Here is a 19,321-nt window from a genome sequence, read left to right on the forward strand (position 1 = left end):
GTGTATTGCCAAGCACTTCCCCGTGCAAGGGCTTACCATACACCACATTTCCCGAGACTCTTCCTTTCTCTCCCTTATCTCACGCTTCGTCCGTCTCCGGCCGCGCCCCTCGCGGAGCTGCGGAACCGCGGATCAGGACTCCACACTCGCTCCGTACAAAAGTACGTCTCAATCACACGGCACACAGAGTCTCACCCGACCCCCAAGGCAATACTTCCTATTTCTTACCTTGGTCTGTGCACAGAGTTACCGGATCAATTCTCAAAGCCGGAGTGCCTGCCTTCTTCCCTTCCCCACTCCTTCACGGATCCTGCCTCTTTCATCAGTCTCGGGCCCTCTGTCAGCTCTCCGCAGAACCGCCGCCGTCGATGCACAGGACCGCTGAAATCAGCGGGGCATGCCTTCCTGCTGCTGCGGCGGTGGGGCTCCCCAGTAGGCGACTGGCTCCCGGACGAGCCCCCAAATTGTGAGAAACACTCCGTAGCCAATAACTTGGGCTCAGGCGAGGAGCTCAGCGAAGCAGGAATTTATTCGCGATCGCAGTGGCGGGCGTCCCACGAGCAGGAGCGCCCCTGCTGGTTCCAAAACCCAGTTTATATACTTTTTGATGACGGGACCCTCCCCTGTTTCCCCACTGAGGGGGTGATCCAGGCTCACAATCTGTCTGATGCTTCCCAGACAATGCATGGCCTTCAGTTGCCGGCCTGTTAAATTTCGAATTTCTTTCGACTTTTTTACTGGTTGAAGCGGTAATGGTTCTTCACTTACCTGACTTGACTCAACACCGTGATTTTCCCCGAATTGTTCTACGGAGTCTGGTTGTCTGCATTTTACAAGGTCGCCTGCTAAGCGTTCTTATCGCTGCAAGCACACCTCGATACCCCATTCCTTACCTTTAAACAACGTAACTCTGCAAAAACAACATTTTTATTCCCACGAGGGGCAGGGCAGGCCCCGCGGCGCGTGGCGGCGGGGGGCGGGGGGGCCCCGTGACGGCACCGAACGCGGGGGGGGGGCGGTATGGCCTCGGGCGGCGCGACCGGTAGCGGCGCGACCGGCAGCGGCATGGCCGGCGGTGGCAGGGCCGGTGGCGGCGGGGCGCCGGGCGGCAGCCCAGGAGCCCGATCAGGAGGAGGAGGAGCAGGAGGAGGAGGAGGAGGAGGAGGAGGAGGAGGAGGAGGAGGAGGAGCGGCCGGCGGCAAGGTGAAGAGGCGGCGCCACCGTTTGGGCGCCGCGAAGCCCCCCTGTGCCAGGAGCAAGCGGGTGAGGAGCGGCCCCCCCACAGCGGGCCCTTCCCCCTCAGCCCACCAGTTACCCCCTTACTTACCCCCTTACCTTACCCGCCCCTTTATCCCCTTAGTTACCCCCTACCCACCTCCTTACCCCCTTAGTTACCCCCTCGACCGCTTAGTTACCCCCTTAGTTACCCCCTCAACGGCTTAGTTACCCCCTTAGTTACCCCCTCAGCCCCTTCCTAACCCCCTCAGTTACCCCCTCAGCCCCTTCCTAACCCCCTCAGTTACCCCCTCAGCCCCTTACTTACCCCCTTACCCCTCTACCCAGCCCATTACCCCCCTCCTCCCCCTCCCCTTCACCCCCAGCCCGCTGCCCTCAGGACCCCCAGTGCCACCCCCAGGGCTTTCCCCGCTCCCTGCACCCCTCCTCAGCCCATCATCAATTCTCTGAACGTTACCTGCCAGGCTTTGCTTCTCGTTTGTGCTGTAGGGTACAGCAGGTTGACGGTGAAAGCGGTCCGTCAATTCGGGGTGTGAAAATCCCCGTGCTGGAGGGGGGACGCGCCGAGATCCCTCCCAGCAGCTCTTTGCTAAGAAATGTCAGGACGCCCAGAGAGATGCTCTGGAGATGCCCTCTGCACGTTTGTTCAGCCAAAACCTCTCCGCTATTAAATGAGCAACGTAGCTGAGGGGATTGATTATCATATGCAAAACCAAGGGAGCGCTACGCATGGATAGCTGCTCATTTAGGTTTTTATCACTTGCAGAAATGCCAAGTCCCTTATACCACATATTGACAATCAATCTTGTCCATCTAAAGCTGGCCTGGAAGGGCAATGCAAACATTCCCCACGCTTACAGAGCAACCGTTGAAACCTCTGGCTTGAACAGTGCATTAATGTTGAAAGTGCCATAGCTTGCGTGTGCCGACACTGTGTAGCTAACTGATAAACCTTACACGTGGATTGAAAATAATCAGTGGAGATGGTTTTCTAACTTTTCCATTGTCTGTTATCTCTGCGTGTTTTCCAGTAGGTTTATTTAAAGAGTGTGCCAGAGCAAACACGTGCGTGGGGATATCTGGGGGATTCTGCACAGAGAATGGCTGCTGCACATCCAGCGCAGATCAAATTAACAGTAACTTATCGGGGAAGAATTTTAATGATTTGATAAATAGACAAACTGATAGGTGTTACATGTGTGCATTTATTATAGCAGTTAGCTTTGTAACCAGACGAATCGTGCAAATGTTCATAACGTAAAAGGACGAGCTTTGAGCAGATAGCTTGCTTAGAGCATTTGTCAATTAATTTCAGTTTATCTTCAATATCATGTCCACTCTGCAGAAGGTTCTGTGGCTTAATGTTAATTGTCTCTCAGTGATGCAGTTGGGGAGGCACGAAAGCGACCGATGCGATTTTGTGAGGTTATACCTCTGGTTCTGATCCCTACCCCGCTGTTTTTCTCATCCTTCCCCCTACAACTTTAGTCGATAAGTCGATTCTTAGAAATACTTAAATAGATGTGTTTTGTGTGCTTGTGATCATAATTACAGCCCACCAAACCCTCTGTCTCTTACCATTAAGCTCTGAAGGTGCCTGGGCACTGTAGGCAGTATAGTTAGCAGCTTCAAAGTTCCTGGGAACTAGTCCTGGATCTAATTTACCTTTTTTTTTTCCCCCTGCCTGCAGGAGGGATGATTAGCAGGATGCCTAGCTCATGATTGTCAGCTTTCTGGATATTAATTTTTATTATTAATTTTTATTATTAATTATATTCATTTATATTAATTTATCTTTTATTTAACCGTAGTTCCTGGGGCTTTCGGTCAGGTGGGAATTCTCCGATCGTACCCGATGTATGCCGCAGAGTCAGTCTTCTACAAAATACAGCAACAGCTTTAGAAGGCTCTTGCAAGAGGAGGTGCTGGTGCTATAGCTATAGCTGTGTTTCTTGCAGGACATCTTCTGGGTTAGCCTGACTGTTGAGAGCAGAACTGTTTTTTGTGCGTATAGTCACTGCAATTCAGCATTACTAAAATTGAAAATATTTAGATTCACTGATTTTAATGGGTAGTATGGTCCTGACTGTCGCAGTAGATAATTGCTGAACTTCTGGTTTAGTTGGTTTTCACGGGAGGGTGCGAAGAGGAAGAGTCCTGGAACAAGTCTGTAGGTCAGGAGCTGTTCAGGCGTAGAGTTTCCTGATAGCCTTGCAGATTGACGACCTGCTGGTGAATTTTGGCAGAGGTTTCAAAACTTTGAGCCTTGCCAAGGTCACTTGGAAGTGCAGAAAGTGATAGGTAGTTGTAAATCAATCTTAGGTGAATTTTAGGTTTACCAGAAGTGTAGCGATCCTATGCCAGGGATCAACCTCGTCGTCGTCTTCTGAATATTTGCTGTATAATATCTGTCTTCAAGGTCCGTGGAAGGTGGTATCGCAGCATATGCTGTTGACTGCGTTTCTGTAATTAAACAAGTGTTTTTTCTTTCAAGCAGGGAATAATTAGCAGAATGACAGAAACGGTGAAAAATATTGTACCGGCCTGGCTGCAGAAGTATTTCAATAAGCGTGAGGAGGAGTATGTAGACAGAAATGAATCTGCAAACCAGGAGGAGACTCCGGTAAACTATCACCACGATTATTCAGATGAAGATACCATAATCGATGAGAGATTCACGCCTGAACCAGCAGGAATTAGTAGACGAGGTATGTGAAAAATCATTTGGAATTCTGGCCATCTGTATTTATTCACTGATTTCTAGTTTTGAATCTGAATTTCAAAAGGAAATTGGAATGAGGGTTTTGACAGAATGAAAAAAACCCAAAAAAAGTCAAAACAACTGTTTGTGAAACCGTCTTAGCTTTAAACTGTATACACAGTTACGAAGCATACATCTTATGCTCTTGGAAGGCATCAGTTAACTTTAGGTACTCTATTAGCCAGGTGCTAAATGCTGAAAATAAGTCATTTGCAAGTGTGCTGGGTTGCATTTTCCATCTTTTAAAAGATATGGAATGAAAATCTGTCTAATTGCCTAAGGCAATTAAAAAAATTAATTTGTTTTGCAGTCTTCGAAACAAAAGACTAGATGCTAGAATGGCAGAGGAAAATTCCGTCTCGTGTCCCGACTTTGTTTGTTTTGTTTTGTTTTTTTTTTTTGTTTTGGGCTTTGATCAATTTAGTAAAGTTCCTCGTTAACTTGATGGTGAACTGGGGAACTTGTGCACGGATGTGGTTTATGAGATTATTATCCTTAAAATATTCAATAACTTTAAGGTCTACGCGGGGGGAGGGGGTGTCTTTGAAAAGGTATTTGGACCGTTGGCAACGAGGTTTGCAACTCCTTTACCTCATGAAAGATTAATTTGTCTTATATCCAGTGCCCCTCACTGTTCCTGTAGTCCTGTTGTATAAATTTGCATCTATTCTTATTTGAGTTTCTCTTAAATTAGCTGTTTTGGGGAAGTCAGCTTTTAATAAGTAAAGAAGTTTTGTCTGAGCGTGCGTAGGTAACCATAGATAATGTGGAAAGTCAGTTGCTTCTGTTGTTGGCAGAATCAAAAAATAAGGAGGAAATATCTTTGCCTCCAATCTCATCTAATTGTAAACAAGGAGATTGATGGCTTTCTGTGTAGCTGTAGCTTGGGAATGAGTTTGGAGAAAAGAATAGAGAAGGTCTTCGTGACTGAGGAACACATGTTGGCTTTCCTATGTAACTGCGTGAAAGGAGCTTTCAGTAAGAACAGCTGCACTGCAAGCTTGCTAACTCCAGGAGATCAGGAGCAGGTGGACACCCTGGAACCTTTTGCAGCTTATGTTGCTGTCCGTGGGTGTTGCTTACTATGCTTAAGAATAAGATTTTTTTTTTTTAATTATTACTACATTTTGAAACCAATGTGTTTCTTCAGTTCTGAGGTATCAGTGTGCTGGAGCCTATATTGGGTGGCCTTCCGCCTGAAGAACTTTCTGTATCTCAAACGGTGCTGTCCTAAAAATCTGCTCATGGTTTGGAGAGCTAATTAGTGGTACTGCAGTGGTTATGAAGATTGAACTAACTAGTTTAAGCTTCAGTTCAAGTATCAAGAGGATAGTGGCTCAAAGTCATTTGAATTGCCCAGATTCCTGGGAGAGACAGTAGGCTTTCATCAGGCAAAATACCCATGAATAGTTCCATTCATTTAGCAAGATAGACTTCAAGGCCACCTATTCCAGGCCACTGGCATTGTTTGCAGACCCTTTGCTTCAAGAGGGAAAAATGCTCATCTGGTTACTTGGGTCAACATCCTTGTCCCTTGGGTCAAATTCCCAATAGTTAATGGGTAGGAGATGATGTTTTGCCTCTAACGTGAGCTGATATGGAAGAACTTGGGAAAAAAGTACTGCAAACGTTCATTTTCATGTTGTGTATTCAGATTAATATAACCTTTGTTCCAATATTATGGAAGCTGCAGTGTTATCTGTAATTTACCGTGTAATCTCAAATTTTGTAAAGCTTATTGCAAGCTGTACATGGGAGAAGGAGTATATATGTTTGATTTAGTGAACGGCCAAGTCAGCGTTAGAGCATTTGAGCACGGGGTCAGAATGTGGTGTTGTAAAACCTCATAGTTAACTACTTCTGGATGCAACATTAATACTGTGTATCGCAAGCAGTGTTGTTGTTGTAGCCAGACAGTTAGATGCAACCGTATCTGGGTGAGGAAGAAGTTAAATTTGGCTTCTCTCTTTTTGCGCTTAGAACTTGGCAATAGCATGGCTGTCGATAGGAAACAGGTTTTGGCTTCTGTGAGCTTGTCTATAGCAAAGCTAATTATCTCCCTGTTCTTGTCTAGAACCATCCACAAGTAGATCAGCACTGAACTTCCCAGTTGTGTTAACAAGGCCCTCTCTTCATCGGAGCCGTCTGAATTATACCACGCTGGATTCTCCTGTCCCACCTTGTCAGCCCTCGACATCTTCTGTATTTGGCATTGGCAGTCCTAGGCTGTCCTTCATAAAAGAAATAGAAGATTCTACCTCTCAACAAGACGATGATAACATCTCAACAACCAGTGATTCCTCCTCTAGAGCATCTGATGAAGGTGATTTTTGTGTTCTCTGTTTAATTGACTTTTTTTTTAATGTGAAGTACCTTGCGTTCTTTAATATTCCACATCACCTTAGTAAATAAAATAGGTGAATGTCAACTTTGGATGCGAGAATTAAATTGAATTTTTAGTGTTTTAGAAGTATATAATCCTATCACCTTTTTAATAGAAGCGTGCTTTGGAATACGTTTATGATACCCTGATGTTAGAAAGAGTCAATGCTGAAATATACGCATTCAGCTAGGTTATATGTAAATTTTGAACTGGGACGGTAGGAAATCAGGCTGACTTGCCGTAGCTTGACAACTAGGCTGATTGTCTAGAAGGAAGAGTGACTCAGAATATCTAACAGACAGCTGGTTAAATGTGAATAAGTGCAGGTGACAAATAGGAACACGAGATGTTTTCCTGTGTTTCAGCAAGAGACGATAAAGAAACTACTCTGTCATAAGCTATAGGCTGTTTTTTGACCTTTCTTGGTAGAAGGCTTCAGCTGTCAATACTTTCATGTCTTTTGCCAAATTCATTGAGGAAAGCACACCATTTTAAAATAAAAAATAAGCATCGTGTCGATGTAGGTTGGTACGTAGGTCTTCTCGCTGAAAGGGCGAACAGCAGGTTTGCAGCTTTTTCTAGTCCCCCATATAGACAGGGACTGACGTGTGCTCAGCAGGTTTTGCAGAGAACTTTTGTACAGCTGAGTAGTAGAGTAGAGTTGCTGGGCTTTAGCAATATAACCTGAGTGCACTAGAACTTTCTGGTGTGTCTTCGTAAAACATACATGGGCAGAAGATCGTTAACTCTTAGAGCAGCCTTTGGGGAATCTTCCAGGTTTAAAACCTATGCGATTATGATCTGTGCTGGCCTCCAGCCTTTTACCAACATAGAAAAAAGCTTTGTCCGTACAAATGCACTGATGTTTATGCGGTCCTCTTTTATCTTAGCCTGAAGGAAAAAAATATCTGCATTGGAAGCACAGTATTAACTTGGTAAGATTGGTGAAAACTACTTGCAGCTCTGTGAACAGTTTTCAAGTTTGTAGGTGATACTTGGTTTTCAGTCTGTACGTGAAGTTGATCTATTTAAGGAAGCTGAAGTCATGCTTATTTTTCTGTATTGAAGAACTTGAATTAGTGTGATCTTTATTGTTAAAGTTCTGTACGTACGAGAGGCATTTACATCTAGCATACGTCATTTTGGCAGATGTTGCAGTTTTAAAAAATACTTCATCGTCACTGCTCTGGCCCACAGAAGCTGAAAGAACTCATTCCCTCTCGCAGCATTCTGCAGCTAGCTCTAAGAAACCTGCATTCAGTTTATTTGTTTTTGGAGGACTGTGTCCTGTAAGTACTGCACAGTATTTCTTTTAATCAGTTTGAATGTGTACCTGTTTTTCTATCCACTTCTCATACTGTGTTTCCGTAGGTACGTGGAAGCACGTCTGTTTTTAAGCAAAACCAGCTTGGGTTTTCTCCATTTTACCCCGGAAAGACGGCCTATGCCGGTGGTGCAGCTGTAAGATCAAGGCAGCCAAAGACGGAACCTTATCAGGTATGAGAAAAGTAGTGTAGTGGGAAATAGTGATGGAAATAAAAAAAGCAGCACTGCCAAAGGAGCTTTGAGCAGGGAGCTGAATATGTGGTAACAGTTGCTCTTCTGCCCTCTTGGTCTACAAAAATAGACGTCTGAGATTGATTTCTGTTTAAATTCTTTAATGACAGTTTTTACCACAGGTAACACTTGTCAGAAAGAACAAGAATGACAGTTTGGGCTAGTTGTTGGTAGTTGGGGTTTCCTCTGTTGTTAGGTCTTTCAAAAAATTCCATTCAAGTGCCATTGTCTGCCTCTGACTACATTACGTTAAAATAACTTGATGCAAAAAAGCCAATGACAGCATAACTTTGAAAACTTGTGTTTATGGTAGCAAAAGCTACAGTAGTCAAACCTGGCTAATATTTATCTGTGGATCTTCTTTTCCAAGCATGCCTACATTCATGCTATGGATATGTTGTATAAACCTGCAGTCTTTGAAAATATCTAAAATCAACTTTGCTGATCCTTTGTTCTTCTGGTACACAGAGGCATGCAGGACTAAATGCAGTCCCAAGATAAGCAGTAACATGCTTTCTGTTTTGAACGATTCATATAGTTCTTGGAGAGAGTTATTTGCCCCCAAGAGTTCTTGGAAATAGCAAATAAAAACTGCTGACAACTCTGATTAGCTAGAGCTGAATCGAAAAGGAAAGTCAAATCAGGTTTGGTAGGAATGTATTTAAATGAAAGTGACTTTTATCGATAAATCAAAAGGAATTTGAAGAAAATGAAAACGCGGGTTTGCTGGCTCTGTTCTGACAGTCCATTTGTGCAACGGAAAAAGGGCAGTACAAGTACCTCACTTACGGGAAACCTTGAAACCTTGTGGTGCAAAGCTGGGAACCCTCTTTGGTCGGCTATTTTTGTTTTTTACAATATTACTGCATTATGGTAAAAAGAGGAACCAAAATACTAGGCTTTTAAAGGAGAGAGTAGCTTGCTTCTTGCTGCTTGCTGTGAATGACAGCAAGGTACTAGAGAGTCCAGCGAAGGGCCACCAAGAAGATCAAGGGACTGGGAGCACCTCTCCTCTGAGGAGAGGCAGGGACTGCTGGGCCTGTTTAGCATGGAGGAGAGGAGGTTTGGGGGGATCTTATTGGTGTATATAAATACCTGAATGGATGGTGCAAAGAGCATAGAGAGCCATTGTGTTTTCAGCGGTGCCCAGTGCCAGGTCAAGAGGCAACAGGCACAAACTGAAACGTGAGGCTCTGTCTGAGCATCAGGAAATGCTTTTGCACTGTGCGGGTGATGGAGCCCTGGCACGGGTTGCCCGGAGAGGCTGTGGAGTCTCCCTCTTTGGAGGTCTTCAAGAGCTGACTTGACATGGTCCTGGGCAGCCTGCTCGGGGTGGCCCTGCTTGAGCGGGGGGGTAGACCAGGCGATCTCTAGAGGTCACTTCTAACCTTAACCATTCTGTGGTTCTGTGAGTCTCACTTGTGTTTTTACACGCTGCGTGGTCTGCTTCCTGTCTTCACATCGTGTGATAAGCACAGTGTGGTTATTTGAGGGGTTTAACCTGGGAAGAAAAAAAGTCACACCAAAGGAAGTTTTTGACTGATATTTGAAGTTGGGTGGTGCAAATAAACAGTTTACTTTTTCAGTGTAATGTTTAGATCTGTTACAGTTTAAATCAGATCTTTATCTTTTAAGACAAAGATTTGCAGCCAACTTTAATCTTGGGGGAAGGGAGGAAGCAAGAGAGAAGTAAAACTAGTTCCTGGTTATGATTGTATACACTGATTTTAAGATGGTACACTTAGACCATCGTGAAACTCTGAGGTCTGTGTTGTTACTGAAAATGCTTTCTGTACCACAAGCCTTTTCTTGAGTTCTGTTTCCCTGATTACTGCTTCGGAGGCCTTAGCAGTCCTAGCATCATCCGTCTTGACCTTTTACAAGTACGGAGTTCTTTTATTGCTCGTGCAACAAGCACGTGCAAGATGCACTGAGGCCCAAGGTAAACTTCATTAAACTCCGAACGTATTCTCTTCTTTATGGCTTGAACTCCCAGTGACTGCATGTTTCTCTGTCATCAGAATATATTGATTGTATCATCAGTGTAGCCTTGGGACGTAAAAAACATGCCTCCTTAGCTGAGAATTGACCATTGTAACACTTAAAATGCTAATTTTTCAGGCACAAAAGAGAGCGAAAGCTAGAGAAGAAACTGTGCGGTCCCACGCTACCTTAAGTACCTCAGCGTGGTGCATCTTGGAGGCAGTGGAGAAGCTGTCAAGCCCTTTGTTGGTAAATAGCACTTCTTTTAATCTGTTTTTGCTTCATGTGTTTATAAAACTTAGTAAATGTGCCATCAAAGGATAAAGATAAAACTATTCTTCCTTACGTTGTGGCCGGTTTAATTTATTGCGCTGTTTTTTCAACAGGATGCTAAAAGAATGACATCTCTTTTGCCGCTGTGTTGTGTAAGTTGACCATGAACCCCCACATTTTTGTTGCAGGGAACCCTCTCTCTCAGGAGAAAAAAATTGCCCTCTAATATTTATGCTTTGTTTTTTCCCTCAGCCTCCGGACATAGATAAACCGGATATTACTGACTTCCAGTCCAAACGAAGAAAGGTAAGAACCAATAATGTCTTAAGCTGAGGTAGATAACTTTTTCAATGCTTTATCACTATTAGAAAAATTTTCTCAAACCTCAGTGACAACATAGACATCAAATCAAGTTAATATTGGCATGTATCCACAATAGATGATGGGCTGTGAAGATTACTCAGGTTAAGAATTATGTTATCTTTGTAAGTTGAGAGCAACAGCTCTAGAACACACCAAGTCGTTTTATCTTGTCCCCCAACTTGGGGTGAAGCTGCATATTAAAATTCCTCTTGAGGCAAGTTTTCTCTTGAAGAAATGATCACAAATAGAAAAATACTGCTTGAGTGGTCATATAGACTTTGTACAGACTTCCGTGTTCATTCGGGCACAGAAAACTAATTTTTCTGCTTTTTATCACCATTCAAAGTAAAGAGGAGGAAAATTGTTAATTTCCGACGCTATAAATCTTACGCTCCTAAATTCCTATTTGGAGGTAGCACAGAACTGGTGAGAATGCTGTGGTAAAGCATGATTTCCTTTCATTTTGTTTAAAAAATGAAAACTAGTCATCTTTTTTTGATGACTTTAGTTAGGGGTATCATTAAATTGCAAAACTGTACCAGGCAGAATAGCTCTTGGTGTATTAAATGCCTAACTGGGGGAATTAATATTTTTCATTTTTACCTTTAAAACCAGCGATGAACCATCGTTGGAGTCTGATAAATTTTCCATAAAATTAAATGGGCATCTCTTTCTGCGAAAACATCTGTGTTTCCAGTATCAGTCTGAGTGTACAAATGACCACTTGTTAAGTGTATGGGCTTCTTAGGCTGGAAATCAAAGTGGACAGTAATACTGGTTGCTTATTGCTTTTAACTCTTTCAATCTCTGTATTGTTTAGCCAGCACAATCTCCATTTGGTAAAGTTCTAAAATGAATGTAGCAGCAACTGCTTAGTTTTTAGGGGGGTAGAGGTTTTTTTTTTTCTTTTTCTTTTCTGACGCTATAAATCTTAACGCTCCTAAATTCCTATTTGGAGGTAGCACAGAACTGGTGATAATGCTGTGGTAAAGCATGATTTCCTTTCATTTTCTTTAAAAAATGAAAACTAGTCATCTTTTTTTGATGACTTTAGTTAGGGGTATTCTTGGGCTTATTAAATTGCAAAACCCTTAAATGACCACTTGAAGATCAGGTGACTGAAGGAAATAACAAGATGTGCAAACTTTTCATCTTCTGTTCTAATGAGAAAAGGGACAGTGTCTCAAGAAGTTTCTGTGCTAATTCCTTGACCGGATGGATGTATAATTAAGTTTACAATCACTTCAGAGTTTACAAACATCTCAGATTTCCTGGACCATCTTTTCACCATCTGCCAAATTACAAGGGCATGGAGAAGTGAAGTATATCATAAATATTATCCAAATAACTAAAACCAAATCTGGTGTGAATTCTCAGTTATATTATAGCAATACACCTGTGATAAGGCATTAAGAAAGATCTGCCAGATTTGCAACAGAGAGCCTGAAATTGTCAGCCACTAAATGAATGTTGCACGCAGCTGTCAGTGGGTGAAAGGAGATAGATTGTCTATTCATAATACTAGAATTCATAATGGTGGCGGGAGAAGGGTAGCCCGTGATGAGAAGCAATTATTTGCTGAGGAGACGATCGTGTGTTTTCCTGCTAAAGTGAACATGCGGTTGACGGAACACTTGTGCACTCGGGCTAAACTTCTGCAGTGGGTAGCAGTGATGTGGTATTTTTCTTATTTCAAGGAACTGTACCAGGCAGAATAGCTCTTGGTGTATTGAATGCCTAACTGGGGGAATTAATATTTTTCTTTTTTACCTTTAAAACCAGCAATGAACCGTCGTTCACTCGAAGTAGATTTGTGAACTTACATAAAACATGTCTTATTCAAGGTTTCAAACTGAATGTAATATTTTTTAGAAAGATGTATTTTTGTATACTTTAGAGAGAGTGTGAATCCTATTACTAAGAGCTGGGAGATACTGTGAAATTAAAGCTGCGGTGTAAACGATTTCCTGTTGGTATTGATTTGAACAATAGCATGCTTCCTAAGACTGTATTTTCTGATCCTTAAGACCGCAGGCGGAGCCATCGGTAAATCTTGTAGCCTTTAGGGTTTGTTTTCTGTCTGACAGTTCAGTTAAGTCAGTTTTGCAGAACACGCAGTGGTCTGTGTTAAAAATTAACTCTGGTCTGTGAAAATGCTTTGAAAAGGGAAGTCAAACCCACTACTTGAAGTGCATCTAATGCACATGTAAAGCATTGGATCATATTTTAATGAATGAGATTATTGTAAGATTGACAAGTTGTTTTTTTTGAGTGTGTTCTATTGTTTGTGTAACTTTGAAGGGGGAAAATGTAGGGGATGTGAAGCCCAGAAGCCTGTATAATTAGTTGCTTATCACTTCAAATGTTAAATTAATGAATTAAGCTACTAAAAAAAAAAAATCACAGTGTGGGCAGAGGAAAAGATAGGAGCATATTCTAGGAACATGGATTATTTTAATTATGGTAGCATGAATTATTTTGTCTATGAAGCTAACTGCCAAATTTTGAAACGGAATTCAGTCAGACTTTGGCTACTTATATATAGCTTTATGGATTTCGTTACTGGTTTTCTGGTGATTTCCCTCTACAAGTTGAACGGTCTTCAGAATTTTCAAATTGTATTCACTGAGTGCCAAGACCGATGGGGGGAGGTTTATAGTTCTGTAATTTGTTTTCATCAATAAATATTGGAATTAATTTGGGTGGACATAAGGATAAATTGATTGCTGTTTCCCTTTCAAAGCTGGAATCCCAGAATGCATTCCAGCCTCCACCTGTTAAGAGACTTGTGACACCAACAGTAAACCGTCAGCCGATGCGTTATACGCGGTATTCTGAACCATCACCGACTTCAACTACTCAGTCCAGCAAAATTTGCCAGAGAGGAGACACAAAGTTCCAAGTGAGTACATTTTTGAGTCTTTATGTGCCTGTTTTTTTTTTCCAGTCTTGGAATGTTTCTCAAACCAATTGTTATCCTATCTTTGCAAAAAGTACTGATAGTATGTTTGAGGCGAGCTTTAAGGCAGTGGGAACCATTGTGAAATAGATTGAGCTTTTATGGATTTAATTCTGTTTTTGGAACACTCAGTGTCTTGTGGTTGTTTTCACGATGTCATGATGTGCTATTGAGTCATCCTGTTGTCAGTGAAAGAATATTAAAAGACAGAAATGTTTTCCTTTTATATTCTCATGTACACAAAGCTGTCACTGATGAAACATGCTCGTGTTCTGTGTAAACTATTCCAGGTGAGCTATGTGCTCCAAGTGAGAGTTCTGACAATGTGCTGAGTTATCGGTTTTGATTGCTTTGGAGTAGATGGAGTCTGATAAATTTTCCATAAAATTAAATGGGCATCTCTTTCTGCGAAAACATCTGTGTTTCCAGTATCAGTCTGAGTGTACAAATGACCACTTGTTAAGTGTATGGGCTTCTTAGGCTGGAAATCAAAGTGGACAGTAATACTGGTTGCTTATTGCTTTTAACTCTTTCAATCTCTGTATTGTTTAGCCAGCACAATCTCCATTTGGTAAAGTTCTAAAATGAATGTAGCAGCAACTGCTTAGTTTTTAGGGGGGTAGAGTTTTTTTTTTTCTTGTTTGTTGATAAATGATAGAAAACAGAAAAGTATGTCCCTTTTACGGGGTTGGCAAACACAAGTTTTGATGAAAACTCTCCCCCCCACACACACAATTTTTGTCATTTTGTTTAAAATAATTACTTTCTTTGTTAGAGGATTTGACAAATTTGATTTAGTGTTCTATCAGTTTGTCCTCAATGCTGAGTGAAGCAGTGATGCTTACTTTAGCCCCAAAATTTAACTGAACTGTACCCACAATGCTGAATTAGGGAACAACGTTAAGTAGGTGAGGTGTATTCAGGGCTATAAAATTAAAAATAAATAAATAAAATAAAAACCACAAAAAACCACATGAAGTGGTTGTTGGTACTTTGTGTATTCTGTACATATTCAGCTAAGTCTTGAACTAAACTTAACTTGCAGGGGATGAGAGAGAAGACTTTGCCTGCAGAACAGCGAGCAGAACCATCTGAAAGGTATGACATCTATTAATTTAAAACTTACTTGAAGAAAGAAAGAAATCTCCTTTTTCAGTACGGTCTGCACCTGAAAGGTGGTGACAGTTCTCAGTAAAAGGAATGGGAAATCCAATGAAAATTTTGTATTTTGAGGCAGCTGCAAAGTCTGGATTGTGTTTGAAGATCAATATAACTTTGAGAAAATTGTTGTTTTTGTGAAAGGAAGGAAGATGAGCAAGAATAAAAGTACTGATACACCACTTTTTATCCCAAGTTTATCTTCTGAGAAGGATACGAAGATGGGAAACGAGGCACGTTATAATGCTGTATCCACAGAAAGGATCTTTGCTATTGGAGGCCTTATTTTTTCCTTCTACAGGAAATATGGCTCATTTTGTAGTTTAACTAAATCTGTAGCGTTACAAATTTTGCTTTGACAGATATTTCATGGTTTATAACTCAGTTTACTTATAACAAAATAATTTGTCCCTCTTAATGTTCCCTAGGGGAAAAGCTATTAGTTTTAGCTATTTAATTGCTTGCAGTTTGAAAGCTCTGTCCTAATGGGATGATTCTTTCTGAAGCATTCTTTAGAAGGTGAAGTAGGGGAAGTGAGTTACAGTTCAGGAGGATGTTTATTGATGTGTTTTTTTCTTTATTTTTTAAGCAAAAACATGGAGGAAGATTTATGATTTATTATTCTTTTTTTTAATACTCCTTTCATGATGAAGTTAATTGTCTGCTTTGAGTTCACATGAAGACCATGTGTTCTTTAGAATCATTTGAGGCCAAATGCTAACTCATCTCTAAAATAAAAAAAATCCAGCAGAATTAATTGAATTTCTTCTTGAGGAGACTGCTTTGTGTTATACTGCTTTCTTGGTTTAGGTCAAATGAGTTATCCTCCAGATAATATTGATGGCTTTTCCTTCTGGGCAAATGGTGTTTTGGGTAATAATGCTTGAGTTAAGAGACTTTGCACTCTGTTTTTAGGGAGTCGCTCTTTTCAAAGAACAGTAGCAGGGAATTTTGTTGACTCTATGCTCATCTGCCAAGCAATTCTTAGGTGACCATGGGCATTCTTTGGCTTGCAGAAAGAACTCAACACTTTGTTTTGGCATCTAAAAGTTGGACTTCACAACAACCACCTTTTTAGGGGTGGAAGCGACTGGCTTTAAGGTTCTGGTACAGGTGCAATCAGGTGCTGGGTTGTAATTATGTTTTTTTCAAACTGTTCTAAATTGTCTTTGTTAGAACTCCTTTCTACTTCTCCATTTAGGAAGGAGATACAGAAAACTCACACTGCTTTTGATTTCGTTCACAAAGTTTATTGCAGTGCCCTACCTTTTGTTTGTAGAGTAGGTAGTGGTGGTAGTGTTTTTTGTGATGCTGGTCTCTGTTGGGTGCCATGTTCTGGAGCAGGAGCACCACACTGATCTGCTGGCAAGAGTCCCTTTGGACAGTTGAGTTGGAATACTCAGTAAATCTCTGGCCCACCAATGCTATATATCTATGCGTGTGTGTGTATATATATATATATTTTATATCCTGAGTCCAATTGTAGATTAGACTTGCTTGAAGGCTGACAACTGTCTTTGCCCCCTTGAAGCTCACAGGTGTTAACAGAAAGAGGAATATGGGCTGCTAGGGGCAAGCGATAGTTGTCTGAATGAAGATCTATTTTGATGTAAGACTTTTTTCAGAATTCTAATGGATTGACAGTTTGGATTAGAGAAAAGTCTGAGCATATGCCTTAGGGATCTGTCTTCCTCTATGCAGTTACAGTGCTAAGCAGGCTGTTGTCAAGTATTTGACAAGTTTAGACCAGTTCTCCTCCTCAGTATTGTGGGAGTTTGACCTGGTGTCTTCCAGTGCGATCTAATGCACTTTTGTACTGACTGACTGATTGGCTGCAAGATAAGCTTTGATGTCACGGTTTTTCCAGGCATACTTCATTTTCTTGCCATAGTACTTTTGTTAGAGTTATTCCCTATTCCACTTCTGGTTTGGGTTATTTTTTCCCCATTTGCTCTTGGATTAGGATATCTTTCTGGTTTTGAGCTAGGCTTTTTTAAGTACCAGAAAAACGCCTTTGTATGCCTTACAAAAGGGATCTGTATTCATGTCTGAAAAGACTTCTGGAATGTTGGCATACCCAAACACCTCTGCTGTTCCTGCTGATGGCCACATGAAAGCCAGAGCTGCTTCTGAAGCTTAGGCCATATTACCTTGCCACACAAGTCTAAGGCGTCCCTATTCTATCAGAGCTGTTGGCAGTGTTTCCCATGTGTATGTGTGCATATGTGCACTCTTTCTGTATTTTTGTGAGCTGTTCTTTTATATCCCTGCAAAAGATACACGTGCATCGCAGAATCAGAGAACCAGTCCTATTTAAAGGAAGCACTGGAAAATAACAATCTAAATCAGCTCTTCTATTTCAGGTCTTCTGGCTTAGTCATTGTTCCCGTGTGAACGGTGCACTTATGTATGTCCTTTTCATTGCTGCTGTTAATAAAGTTTTTCCTATTTAGAACATCAAGTATTTACCAGCGTTTAGCAACTTGTGAGACAGCTTTAGTTTTTTTCTGATCAGCAGGTTTCAATTCTAGGACTAATAACAGCTCTAATATCTTGAAAAAAAAATTTGGCTGGTAATTTTTTTTTCTCTTGTTTCCCCCAACTTCTGTACTGTCGTGTGCTAGCAATGTGACCAGCTACAAATTCAGTACTGCTGCGTCCAATGGTCTGTCTTCAGGAGTGAGTAGCGGAGGCGGCAAAATGAGAAGGGAAAGAGGAATACACTATTTATCAAGAGCTGTACAAGAACAGGTAAGTGACTCTTAAATTAATTGCTGTCACTGAGCTTACTGAAGTAACTAGCTAAGTGTGTCAGTTTTATTGCATCATAGTAAATTATAACAATACCGCTTTATTTTTGCATTGTTTTTGTTTTCTTGTGGGTTTCAGAGCAGGCTCCAATTGATTTCCTGTGTTTGAATACCTGAACTTTGCTTATGTAATTTTGAAATTTTTAATTCTCTTACCTTCTCTTCAGATTCTTCAAACTATAACATTTCTCGTTAGCAATTGAATGAATGAGTCCTAAGAAGAGAAGTTTTGGTGAAGTTTTGTATATTTTTTCTACAGGAATGATACTTGAAACGAGTGCCAAGTATAAAAAGAAAAAAAAAGCTTAATTTTTGGTTTCATATTTAAGTCATACAGAAAGATACAGGCCAAGAGTGTGAAAAAGAGTAGTAGAAGACAGCATTCTGCATGTCTGCTAACGATGACTCAGTTTTTGATACTCACCAAACTCATTGTGAGAGAGTTTTTTTCTCATTTTAATAGGAAAAATCTATTCCATAAAACTATGACCATGAATATTCAGATTATTTTTTCTTTTATTGGATGTTATATAAGCTGCCTGTAAGTTAATTTAAGTATTTATGTTAACATTAAGTATTTAATTAATATTAAGTTAATATTAAGTATTTAAGTTAATTTAAGTTTCAAATCATTAAATGGGACTTCTGGATGATGCAATATAAAGAAATCGTAAACACTGTTGTTTATTCCTGTAACGCAAATAAAATAATGGTCCAAATATCAAAAGTTCCATAAACTTTTCAAATCAAAACTGTGAAACAGATGTAAGCTACAGGATGCACTGAATATCAGTAGTACCAACTTACATCCCTGCCTAGTCATTTCTAAGTAGATCATGATAGTACTGTACAAATTTCGGTCAGATTTTCTATGCCATTTAAAACATAACTCATCCAATCTTAGTAATCAAATAAAGTAAGTGGCAGGGATGAAAATTGAAGTTGTTAAGAGGCTCTCTTCTGATTTTTATATTTGCATCCTGATACATGGTATAGACTGTATTTACCAGAACACAATCTTCAGTGCTGCTAGTCTGACTTTCTTTGGTGCTTTTTGTGTTTAGTTTGGTTGTTGAACCTACCTGCTTCTTTAAACATTACCTTTTTCCACGTTCACTGCTGTAATGACTTTAGAAACTTTGGCAGCTATCCTGCCTAATTTTGCAAGAGGAACACTTTCTCACTTGTCTTGAGAGTGTACTCTTAATTGAAGCCATGCGAGGGTAGTTAGAAAGGATGATGCTTCTCTAGAGCTTTGATGACTAAAGTATAGAAAAGAAAGAAAAAAAATGTGATCTGTGCGTCTCTGTTCTGCACAGGTTTTGAGTTAACTTTCAGTGTTCTTGCTGTACAGTTGTTGAATAGAGTATAATGTGGAAGCAGGCCTGCCATAAATTAAAATGACGTGGTAGACAGAGGTGGGGAGATCGGGATTTCTTCTGGAAACTTGCTTTCTCTTAATTTGTATGGATTTTTGTTCTATTTAATTTTGTTAATAAATTGGGTGGGATGGGGTGAGAAAGTAGTATGTCTTGTATAAGAAAAATTAAAATTTGCAACTTTAGGAAGTGGAGGAACCAGTGCTACCGAACATACCCCTACCCATCAGTGCTGCATCGCTGCCTCAGTTCAATTCTAGTTTCGTTGGTAGTAGCGCTGTCTCAGCGTCACCGAGCGCTGTTTCAACAGCAGCAATGAGCACGGCAACTCCAGCAGCTGCGACGGGCATGGCAAATCCATCAGAGGTGGAGGGCATGACAGATCCATCAGAGGTGGAGGGCATGACAGATCCATCAGAGGTGGAGGACTTGACAGATCTATCAGAGGAGGAGGTGGAG

The 19,321-nt window shown here is 41.0% G+C and overlaps 1 protein-coding gene and 1 pseudogene across 2 annotated transcripts in view; one reads left to right on the plus strand and one right to left on the minus strand.

Annotated features, from left to right (window-relative positions):
- The window catches only part of LOC310891268 (nuclear pore complex protein Nup153-like), a gene marked incomplete at its 3' end in the record, with an annotated part of 267,249 nt that extends 251,634 nt beyond the window's left edge, over positions 1-15,615 (plus strand). The window contains exon 10 of the mRNA XM_083853534.1: positions 15,589-15,615. Coding sequence (XP_083709660.1) covers positions 15,589-15,615 — 27 coding nt within the window. The remainder of the gene's footprint in view (positions 1-15,588) is intronic.
- Positions 1-19,321, minus strand: part of LOC310891269 (nuclear pore complex protein Nup153-like) — a 270,187-nt pseudogene that overhangs the window by 89,849 nt on the left and 161,017 nt on the right. The window lies entirely within an intron of this gene.

Source organism: Anser anser (genome assembly GCF_964211835.1).
Source record: "Anser anser genome assembly, contig: HAP1_SCAFFOLD_60, whole genome shotgun sequence".
NCBI lineage: Eukaryota > Metazoa > Chordata > Aves > Anseriformes > Anatidae > Anser > Anser anser.